The 11,245-nt window shown below is 52.1% G+C and overlaps 1 protein-coding gene across 9 annotated transcripts in view; it reads right to left on the bottom strand.

The window, feature by feature from the left end:
• Positions 1 to 6,972: 6,972 nt before the first annotated feature.
• Dctn1 (dynactin subunit 1) overlaps positions 6,973 to 11,245 on the bottom strand; it is a 34,984-nt gene continuing 30,711 nt past the window's right edge. For 5 of the 9 annotated variants that reach the window (XM_021188179.1, XM_021188172.2, XM_029534659.1 and 2 more), the window contains 7 exons: positions 10,869 to 11,035; positions 9,756 to 9,770; positions 9,459 to 9,592; positions 9,145 to 9,337; positions 8,421 to 8,500; positions 7,808 to 7,897; positions 6,973 to 7,431 (listed from right to left, as the gene is read on the bottom strand). In XM_021188179.1, the coding sequence (XP_021043838.1) occupies positions 7,294 to 7,431; positions 7,808 to 7,897; positions 8,421 to 8,500; positions 9,145 to 9,337; positions 9,459 to 9,592; positions 9,756 to 9,770; positions 10,869 to 11,035 (817 nt within the window). In that variant the 3' untranslated portion in view covers positions 6,973 to 7,293. The remainder of the gene's footprint in view (positions 7,432 to 7,807; positions 7,898 to 8,420; positions 8,501 to 9,144; positions 9,338 to 9,458; positions 9,593 to 9,755; positions 9,771 to 10,868; positions 11,036 to 11,245) is intronic. The other 4 variants (XM_021188191.1, XM_029534657.1, XM_021188186.2 and 1 more) reach the window with 1 other exon arrangement.

Here is an 11,245-nt window from a genome sequence, read left to right as displayed (position 1 = left end):
CACACACACACACACACACATACACACACACACACACACACACACCTATACATTTTAAATTGTGTCTACATTGCTTATATCTAATATGATACAAATTCACTGCAAATACTTGTTCCATTCAAATTCCCAGCCTAGGGAACGATGCTGTGGGAATGTGCGCAGGGAATGATGCTGTGGGAATGCGCGCAGATGCATGTCATGCTTTCTGAATGTTTTCTCCACAGAATTCTCTGTTACATCCGAGACTGTTGACACTGCTCCCATTTTGTGATTTTTTTTTCCTTGTTTATTTTCAGGGCTTCCGGCCGACTGGGCATCCCCATCTTTCCTGATAGCGTGAGGCACACTGTTTCCCAGGGCTGGAGATGTTTCAGTCTCCCTGCAGTCTGAGCCTAACTAGATCACGTAAGGACCAGTTGACAGATCTGTAATTCTTGGGTTATGTGGGTTCTAGCATCTGCTCAGGGCCCTTCTCCACACACTTCTTCCTCTCACCTGTGAGCTGAACCCCACTGGGGCCCCAACCCACCCCATCACCATCACAACCTTGCCCATTGGGGGCCCCAAGCTACCCCACCATCATCACCACCTTGCCCAGTACAAGCCAACAAAGACCTTTGCAGACTCACCTTCCTGAAATCCACCGCTGATTTCTGTGTCTTGTTCCCAGATGGCCAGTGTCTTCCCTGGCTGTCAAGCCAAGTCAGGACTACTTGAACGGGTTTCCTCATTCTTCCATGCCTTAACACCCCACCTCCTCACCCACTCCTGAAAAGGGCAGACTTAAGCCAAGGGCATTCATACTGCTGGAATGGGTGTAACTATATAGCCACTCACCAAAGACAATGTGGCAATATTTAATAAAGACACACCAAATAAGCAACTAGTTTTGCTCTTTAGAGAAACTTGGACAGGTGGTGCCAGGGTATGTGAGCAAGGAAGTACATTTATGTACACAACACTCTTGGGGTAGACTTTTTCTTTTCTTTTCTTTTCTTTTCTTTTCTTTTCTTTTCTTTTCTTTTCTTTTCTTTTCTTTTTTCTTTTCTTTTCTTTTCTTTTCTTTTTTTCTTTTTTCTTTTTTCTTTTTCTTCTGAGACAGAGTTTCTCTGTGTAGCCCTGGCTGTCCTGGAACTCATTCTGTAGACCAGGCTGGTCTCGAACTCAAAAATCCNCCTGCCTCTGCCTCCCAAGTGGTGAGATTAAAGATGTGCACCACCACTGCCCGGCCTCTTTTTTCTTATTTTTATTTAGCATGTGTGTTTTTAATTTTAAAAGGAGTGTGACCACCTACTTTCCAAAATAAAGTTAAAACTAATAAAGTTTTCCACTAAAATCCTGATTTCCAATGTCACCTAATAGGCTAGAGAGATGGCTCAGCAGTTAAAAGCACTTGGTGCTCTCCCAGAGGACCTGGGTACAGTTCGAAGTACCCACATGGTGGCTCACAGCCATCTGTAATTCCAGTTCCAGGGATCCAATGGCCACCTCTGGCCTCCCTGGGCATCAGGCATGCAGTGTAGACAAGCATGCAGAAAACAACCACAGCTGGTGACACTTCGTCCCAGTGGGGGACACTTACTTTGTCGACATCCTCTAAGGTCCCAATGACAAACCAGGGCATGATGCCACCACCGATCCCTCTGGAGAACTAATGAGTTGGCTTGGTTTCTTTACAGATAGGTGAGGGGCTATTTACAGGGGTGTGGGTGCTCCTCCCTGCAATGGGTCATACATATAGAGCCTTTGCTCAGCAGGGACAAGGTGGGTCTCATGACCTCCAGGAGTGGGCGTGGGGATAATCAGTGGACAAGTCCAGGTAAGGCAAGGGGGAGCAGCTGAACTCCCCAAGAGAGCAGTGGCTTGTCTTGGAGGACAGTCACTCATGTATGTAACACAAATTAAAATAAAAATTTAAAAACAAGTGCATAAGCTAGGTGTAGCAGTCCGGGCCGATAATCATAGCACCCGGGAGATTGAGGCAGAAAGATAGAACATCTGAGACCAGCCAGAGCTACACACCAAGGTCCTTCCCCTTTGCCAACCTGTGTAGCTTGAGTTCCAGTGACAGACATGGTGAAGGGAGTAACTCCTGAAGGTTGTCTCTGGTCTATATATGTGTGTACACACACAAAATAAATACATGTAACAACAACAGAAAGATTGGGCCGGGTGTGGTGGTAACATATTTAATCCCTGCACTGGGAGGCAGAGGCGAGGGGATTTTGAGACCAGCCTGGTTTACATAGAGAATTCCAGGCTAACCAAGGCTACATTGTGAAACCCTGTCTCAGAGAGAGGAGAGGAGAGGAGAGAGAGAGAGAAAAAGAGAGAGAGAGAGAGAGAGAGAGAGAGAGAGAGAGAGAGAGAGAGAGAGAGAGAATGAATCAAGCCTGGGGACACAGCAGTTCAGTTGGTGGAATATTTGCTTAACACACTTGCCAATGTCCAGACACATTCACCTGTAATCCTGGCATTTAGGAAGTGAAAAGCAGGAGAATCCTATCCTTGGTTATGAAGTAAGTTTGAGACTAGCTTGGACTTCATAAGACTGTTCCAGAAACTCATGATGATGATGATGGTGATGATGATGATGATGATAAATTGATATGCAGAAGTCTCTCTTAGTTTTTGTTTCCATGAATGTTAACAAATAGTACACATCATTCGCTTGTTTTTAGTAACTGTGAAGATGAGTTAAAAGCAGCTTAGATTTGTGTTTGACTTCACAATGCACAGGTAAGCCTTGTTCACTCCGTGAGTACCTGCCAGACCACCAGTCCTGGACTGATCCCAGGTCAGAAGGGTCTCTTTGGAAGGAAAAGCTGGCTGGTGTGTATGGTCTACAGAGCCTGGACCAGCCAGTGCTGTAGCTGAGGGGCCCAGTCGGGAATCCTCGGAAGCAGGGGACTAAGGCTTGCACTGTACGAGGGTCTGCTGTGGCTGAGCGGCACTGTACCCTCAGCATTGGGGAGAAGTCAGCAGCCAGCAGGGACCATCAAGGGCAGGGAACACTGGATGGTGAACAACAATACAGTTTTCAAGGCATAGTAAGCCAGCTAAGTGCTGACTGTAAGCCCACCACTCCATCAAACATTTTCCACCTCATTCTTAAGTAATAAAAGTGAATCCCTGTGAGTTCAAGGCCAGCCTGGTCTACATAGCAAGTTCCAGGCCAGCCAGGGCTACATAGTGAGACACTGTCTCAAAAACCAAAACAACAAGCAAAACCAAATAAGTGCACTAAGTTTAAAATGTTAAAGGATGGCCTAAGGAAATAAGGGCACTCAAGGACAGTGCCACTGGCCTCCTATGACAGACAGAAAAACTGACCACTGGTTACACAGCAACCCCCGCCCACCATGCTCCACAAAGCTCCCTTCATGTTGGGCTCATGACATTGGATCTAGGAATCTGCTCAAGAAACCTAAAGAGAAGGAAGGTTCCCAGGGGACAGAGTTAAGAGTCTTCACACCCTGCCTCTGCCCACTGCCAGCCCATCTGTTTGGTTCTAGCACGCGAGGGTCTGGAACATGACTAATTACTGTGATAGCTACTCCATCCCTGGTGCAAAGACGTCAGCCAGGCCTCTCCATCATCACATCTCAGCTCCCACCAACCACCCCCACCGACACCTGTCTGGCCATCCGCTCACCACCTAAGACTCGGATGAACTGGGCTGATACGGTGCAGACGATTGCCTCTGTCGCTTTTCTTGCCAGCACACCCTGCTTCTGTTCCCTCTCTTCCAGGGATCCTGCCCACCAGGGTACCAGGCAGCTGGAAACTACCCAGTTTTCTCTGGAGCTTGCTTGTCTCTGAGCTCTTCTCACTTGACAGAGGACAGGAGGGAGAGATAGGGCCACTGCCGTATCCTGTATTGCAAAGACCCACTCATGCAGCAGAATCAACACTCACCTGCTCTTACTCTCTCTGCATGAGCACACTGCTAAGGCTTCCTTGTGTTATCCCCCCTGCCCAAACGTACTTGGAGGAGTACAAGGCTGACACCAGCTAACTCACATTTCAATTGCTTCTCTGGGAGAGAACAGAGGATGATAGAGACACACAGACAGACATCCCAGGTCCCAGAAATGTGGCTAAGCGCCTGAGCAGAGGGGAGCAATGGGATCCAGAATGACTGGCTCTGGGGATGAACTGGAAGACAGTCTTCAGGGAGATATTTTCTCATCTCTGAATAAAGCTCTACTTTAAGATTCAAACAGGTTGCCTGCAGATTACACTTCTGCCCAGACACGTTCCCTAAGGGCCCTGGTGGCTGCTTCTCCAGCTGTACTGGGGGATGGAGGGTGCTTAGTCCCCAGTACTGCCCAGGTCTATGCCCTCGCTGCTCTGTGCTCCCTCAGAAAGACGTGCTGCTGCCGTTCTCAGTTTCCAGCTCTGTTCTGGTGACTCCTGCCGTCCAGTGCTTATTTCCCTCATACTGCAGAACACGGATGATACGCCATACTGTGTACAAGAGGGAAGAGAGCTAACGCCCTCCAATGAGAGTAGGTGAGCTTCCTCTCCATCCAGGCATGGTGCTTGTATGTGGTCTATCCAGGGAGGGCTGGGGGGCGGAGAGCCAGATGATTCTCTCAACCACCATCGGGGAGCACACTCCCAACTCGCTCCAATTTGAACTTCCATGCTGAGCTCCACACCCGATGGGCCCAAGCGGAACAGACATGAATAGACATAAACCCACCCAACATTCTCACTAGTTAGTACCTCAAACCCATGTTCAGAACTCTCACTCTCCTTAACCTAGGCCCTTCTCCTGTGACTGCAGTACAGGGGTGGAAGGTAACCCAAAGTGGGAAGCTGAGGAGTTAACTGACAATGACAGTAGAAGTGGATGCAGCACAGGAGCAGCCCATATTACCCTAAACAGGCCTGGAACAAAGTGCCATACCCAAGGAGCCGCAGGAATGGTGCTTCCCTCGGGTGACACTAGAGAACGTGCTCAGAGAGACAGAGACAGAGAGAGGAGACTAGGAAAGGAGACAAATGGTCTCTTTCCTCCATAGGGAGAGGACCAAGAGCACAGGGGAGTATGAGAACCCCAGGGGTTCACTAAGCTGGGACACTGGGCACATGGAGGGCAGACCCACAAGAGACTGGAGAAGTGGCAGAATCTAACAGTGAATGGCCTTGTGAATCTCAGAAAATTCACTTTTAAATTCCAGACCCTTGGGAAGGTCATTTCATTTCAGGATTTGAAGCGCCACTAGCTTGCCTTTTAGACTTATCCACCCGGCACTAGAGTGCAGAACTGGGTGAAGAGAGGCAGTGGACAGCAGGCGAGAAATTCACTACTGCAGGCATTCCCACACAAGCAGCTACAGTCAGAAAGCATTTCAAAAACGGACTTGGGGGCTGGGAAGATGGCTCGGTTGGTGAAATGAATTTGAGTTCCAGTGAGAGACGGGTGCGGTGGATGGTGTGAGTTTGTAATCTATCTGGGCTTTTTGGCCAGCCATAACCCCACAATCAACAAGGCCAAAGTCCTAGTGTAGCAGTGAAGTTATGCTCTGGCCTGTGTGTGCTTCACACACACACACACACACACACACACACACACACAAAACATTGGACATGTTGAACTTTGAGATCCTGTAGGGCATTCACAGGGAGGTAGCCAGTAAGTCACAGAATGGACACCTATCTTCTCAAAGTATCACAGAGGTTGTTCAATACTCCTTACTTGGTTTTGGGTTTTTTTGAGACAGGGTCATGCTGTGTAGCCCTGACTGGCCTAGAACTTGCTATGTAGTCCATACTAGCCCTGAACTCACAGGCATCTGCCGGCCTCTGCCTCCTGAATGCTGGAGTTAAAGGTGTGTGTCACCATCCTTGGAAGTTGCCGAGTCCTGACCCTCGGTATCTTGACCAGCAGTCAGAGGCAGGTCTGTCATCTGGGAGAAAGGACAGGACGTGTCGCAATGTCAGGGGTGGCCTGTGGTTTTCTTAGCGCCAGAGAAGCCAAAGTTGGAGAGATGAGGTGGGGACTGTCAGCTACCAAGACAGCAACCCCACAGGACATGGGATAGAGCTCAACAAGAGAGGAATTACATACCATTCGTGAGGACCTGGGTTCAAATCCTAGGAATACCCACACACAAAGCAACCTTGCCATTAGTTTTGTGGCAACCAAGCCCTACATCCCAGGGTTCCTTGGTACACAGCAAGTTAATCTTAGCACCTAAGACGGCATTAGCCATACACTGAGAGTGCTGAGGAATGTCACCTAAAGGTCTCTTTCCCAGAACCCAGCAAGGCAGGCCAGAGGGAGGGTATCCAAATTCCACCAACTACTGACCTTCCTAGAGGTGTTCTGACTGCATGTCCAGCCCTGCCTTTCTCCTCATCTGCTGCCTCTCCTCTAGCCAAGCCCACTCCTGAGGACAGGCCTAGCCCAGCTGGGCCCGACCCTTGCCCGCCTTTCCTCACGTGGGCAGTAAGAGAGCCATGGGGAGCTGGTCGGCAAAGCCCTGGCTAACTCTGAAACTGGAGAACGCTGCTCACAGCCCCGTCCCCAGGCTCACTCCTGGAAGTTTTTCAACAGGTCCAAATCAAGACCAGTAATCCCAAGAATTCACAGCAGCAGCTCCCCGTGACACTGGCGTGAGCTTCAGCACGGGCTTTACCACCATGTCTTACTGCTCCGCTGCCCCAGTTTCCCTGAGCCCCCAGCTGATGGGAAGACAATGGTCAGTGCATCAGAAAGCCAGTGCTGGATGAGCTTCTGGTCTTTGCCCTCTAAGCTTCCCACATGGACCCGAGTGCCACCCGGCTCCCTCCCCCCTCTGCTCAGAGCAGCTCAGTGCACACAGAGGGTGCAGCACCTCCTCAGCCCCAAGCAGGCCATCCAGCCTCGCGGGGCACGTGTCGTTTCTTCAGCAGTCCACCTCCACCCATCCCCAGCCTGAGTCCCTCTCAGACACACACACACACACACACACAGAGCAGTGAAGCACAAGTTGCTTTAATCAAGGGGTGAGGTCCTCAGTCGGGGAGACCTCACTCAATCTTTAGTGGAGGGGTGTCGGCCCCCTCCAATGCCCTGAGGCCCCTCAGGAAAGAGGGAGCAGATAACAGCAAATATGGAAGAGGCCAGGGGTGGACAGGCAAACCCAGGTTACGGAAGCAGCAGGACCCTGACCAGTCCAGGCGCAGCTGAACCACTCAGGTTAGCATGCGGTTCAGCCCGGGAGTGGCTGAGGTGGCTGTGCACTGGGCAGTGGTACCAGGGGGACCGTAGGTACCACAGGGAAGGCAGGGAAGGAGTGCTTAGGAGATGAGGCGACTGTGAAGCTGGTGCAGCTGCTCCTGGGTCAGCACCAGGCGGTGTCGCTGTCCTAGGCCTGCCGCGCATGAAAAGGTCACTTTGCCCATGTAGACTGTGTCATCTTGCTGCTCTTCCTTGGCCTTGTGTTGGGAAGAACAAAAGGACCTCAGGTGAAGGGCTTACTTGAGGACAGTGGTAACCCCAGGAAACTGAGGCTTCCGAGTCTGACACCACAGTAACACTTTCCAAATGAGAACAAGGGGAGTCCAGCAAGGTGACCCGAGGCCCTCCTGGTGTGAGAGGCAGGGCACGTGTTACCTATTGGCTAGAATGTCCCAGTCTCTAAGTGCTGAAAGCACTTTTGGTTCTGTGCAAATAAGACTTGGCCCTGCCAGGTAAAGCAGGGTGAGGCTGCTGGGCCTGGGACTCCAGGGGCCTCTTCAACCCCAAGAGGAAGGGGAGAGGCTACAGAGCACCCAGCATGGTGCCGCCATCTCCCAGGCTGCTCCCCCTTACCCTGAGGAAGGCAGATGAAGGGAAGGTGGCAAAGTCAGTGGGCACGGTGGCTCCAGGGCGCTGAGTCACTGTCTCCTTGAGAACCTCATCCTGGAGAGGAGGGGAAGGGAGGAGAGGAAGGGAGAGGCAGGAGGGAGAGGCAGGGCTTCCTTAGGGGATCCAGGAGGTAGCTCAAGACCTCCTGAACTTCCCGCAGCACTAGCTCCAGGGGAACATAGCTTCCTTTCACTGCACACAGGCCCCGTTTAACATCTCTCCTTCCTGTATACACCTTCATTCTGTAAGGCCTAACTCAGTGTCTACGGCTTTTAGGAAGCCACTGGCAAATATTCTGTCCTTGAATTATTTCAGTGGATAGAAACTGCAGCCAGACATCCCACAGAGGTGCTTGGTCAGCCGGCACGGTGGCTCACCAGCCTGAAGATGATGATAGTCACACATTTTGTTGATTGAATGTATCAATCGGCTCCTAAGCAAGGCCTCTCCTTCCTCCCACCTGCACTCCAGTGTGCCACAGAGCATGGAGCAGGTCCAGAGAACAACCCACAAGTGCCTGGCTCCCCCAAGGATGATCCGAGGGCACTCAGTGTGGGAAGGGTAGGATGGGACTGACCTTGAGCTTCTCAATGGTGTCACTCAGGGTCTTGAGCTGAGCCACTTGTTCCATAAGCTGAGCTGATGGGCTCTTGGCAGCTGTGAAGAGGGAGAGATGCTGAGGACACTAAAGTCCCTCTGAGCAGCTGAACTGTATGGTCAGAAGTGTCGGTACTAGACCCACATACCATAGGCACTTCAGAGAGAAAGAGTGAACTGGCTCTGGTGGAAAGGCCTAGAACCCCAGCCATTGAGAGACTGAGAGAGGAGAATCACAAGTTCAAGGCCCACCTGGGCAACTTACTGAGACCTTGTCTCAAAAACCAAACAAACATAAAAAAATAAATAAAATTGCCAGGCATGGTGGTGCACAGCTTTGATCCCAGCACTCAGGAGGCAGAGGCGGGCAGGTCTCTGAGTTCGAGGTCAGCCTGGGCTACAAAGTGAATTCCAGGGCAGCCAGGGCCATACAGAGAAGCCCTGTCTCAAACAATAACAAAACAAAAATTTTTTTAAAGTAAAAAGCCTTTCAGGCTTGAGGCCCTCAGCTCAATGCCCAATATCAGAAGAAAGGAGAAAGAGGGAGGAAGGTGGGAAGAGGAGGGAGAGAGGTGGGAAAGAGAGGGCAGGGAGAGACTGTGCACAACAATCAGGGGAACCGAATTCTGAAGCCACTGGACTCCGCTAGGAGGAGCCCTGGAGACAGAAGGCTGTGGCCATCCGCTCGGGAGCAGAGCACATACCTGGGCTGCTCCTAGTGATATCCACCACGTGGGTGTGGGTGCTCAGCTGGTTTAGTTTCTCCAGGAGCTGGCTGGTCTTGCGGTACAGTGCCCCAGTCACTAGGTTACCACTGGGGCCCTCATGGGGTGGGAGGGAAAGCTTTGCAACATGCAGAGGGGGCAGAGCCGCCAAGGACGCCTTCATCTGGGCTCCCTGTCAGGAGGAGGGAGGGAACAGAGGGCGCGGTTAAGAGGCCCTGGTGGCCTTCACTGATCGACCATTGGTGGGCAGGCATGCTCCGAGCTCAGGCTCCACGTCCCCATGAGTGCCTTACTCTGAGGATGCTGTTCTCATGCTGGAGCTGAGAGATGTGTAGCCTCATAGCAGAGATCTGCTGAAGCAGCAGTGGGGAGTCCTTCACCAGCCCTGGGCCTGGCAAGGCGCCCGGAGCCTGCCCAGGAGCGCCCCCTGTGAACAGCATGTGCAATGTCATCAGCCCTGGGAGCTCAGGGTTGAAAACTGAGCTCTTCACCTCCCCCTCCACTGCCCCACCTCCGCTTCTGATGCTGTCCCCAATCCCAGTGCCCAGTAGCTTTAGTAAATCCTAGCTGGGGTAGGGGTAGGTCTCTACCTCGCTGTTGTTCCTCTGGAGAGCCCAGGAAGGAGCAGAAAAGAGAGAGAGTGATTAGACAATGAGGGGACAGTGGACAAAGCAGAGGGACCGGGCCACAACACGCAGAAGACCATTTTCCTCACCACCAAAACTTCCTAAGACCCCCACCTCCAACTTTGGGGGGAGAGCAAAGGTGGGCAAGGCCGTGAGTCATGCACACTCTGAGAGAATGACAGAGTGAGTGAACGCAGGGTGAGGCTGCTCCTGCCTCCCGCTTCATCTCCAGGAAAGGCATGGGGACACTCCAGAGGCTGCGTGTACCTCTGCACCGAGTGCTGAGTGCTCCGGCTGGAGAGCCTGGCAAGAAGGGGCAAGCACTGCCCTGCTCCTCAGGCTCCCCCTTGCTCTGAAGTAAACGCCTCCCCCTGTTTGATGGGGGGTTTCATGAATTCAGAAGCAGAATTTGTTTAAGAGCCTTACTAAAACAGCACAAATGGTGAATCAAGAGATTCCCCTCAAAGCTTGTGGAGCTGTCTTTAGTGTGGGAATACACTGTCACACAGCACTTGTCACCGTCCTGAGTCAAGTCGGATCTATGACAAGGCCTCAGGTGAGATGAGCAGTGAGGAAAGGCCAGAGGCCGAAACAAACCAGGGCAGTGGGAACCGAGAGGCAGCAGGGGCTAGGAACCAGCCTGGAAGGCACAGCACCCCACATAAGGCTCTCTGACTTCATTAAGAACCTAAGAAGAGGTCAGAACAGAAGTGGAGCACACACACTGAGGGTCATCAGACACTGGCTTCACACAAGGCTGGCACTCCAGCAGTGTGGCCGGACCTTTCCTGAATGTGGCTGAGATAGAAAGGCCAGATGGCAGAGCTAGCAGGGCAGGCCTCCAGAGCCTAGCTCAGCCATGATTCTGACTTTACTGACACAGTCTTGGTGGTGTGCTACTTCACACAGGTCTGTAAACGTATCTTCACGGAAAATACAACCCTGGTGAAACAGGCAGTGTGAAGCTGGGGCAAGCATGTTCCCGGCCAAACACCTATGGTATAGGCACCTGAAGTCAAACTGAGGCCAGTCAAGTCAGTCTCGTCTGGGCCAATGCCACCTAGCCACCGTACTCACCACCAGCGATGCCAGAGACCAGGGTAGCGATGCCTGACGGAGGGGGGCCCCGGAGTCCCTCAACTGTGCGCTTGGATTGGCTGTTCAGGCGCTGCTTGAGCTCTGCCTTCTCTGCCTCCAGCTGATCGATGTCAGCCTGGAGCGCATCCATTGTCTCCTCAAAGTCTCTGTGGAAGAGAGTGTGGGTTCAGGCACGTCCTGAGGGCAGGCCTCAGAGGCAACCTGAGACACGGGTGGAGCAGACAGAGAAGGGTAGGAGAGGAAGAGTGGGGTGGTCACAATCCAAGGCAAAAGGAGTCACTCGCAACAGACAGCTGCAGAGGGGGAGGGGAGGGGAGGGCTCAGGGCCCCAGGACGGTGCTCACTGCAGGGGAGGA

Source organism: Mus pahari, chromosome 2 (assembly GCF_900095145.1).
Source record: "Mus pahari chromosome 2, PAHARI_EIJ_v1.1, whole genome shotgun sequence".
Taxonomy (NCBI): domain Eukaryota; kingdom Metazoa; phylum Chordata; class Mammalia; order Rodentia; family Muridae; genus Mus; species Mus pahari.
The sequence above is the reverse complement of the archived record's forward strand: the minus strand, read 5'-3'. Positions and strand labels throughout refer to the sequence as shown.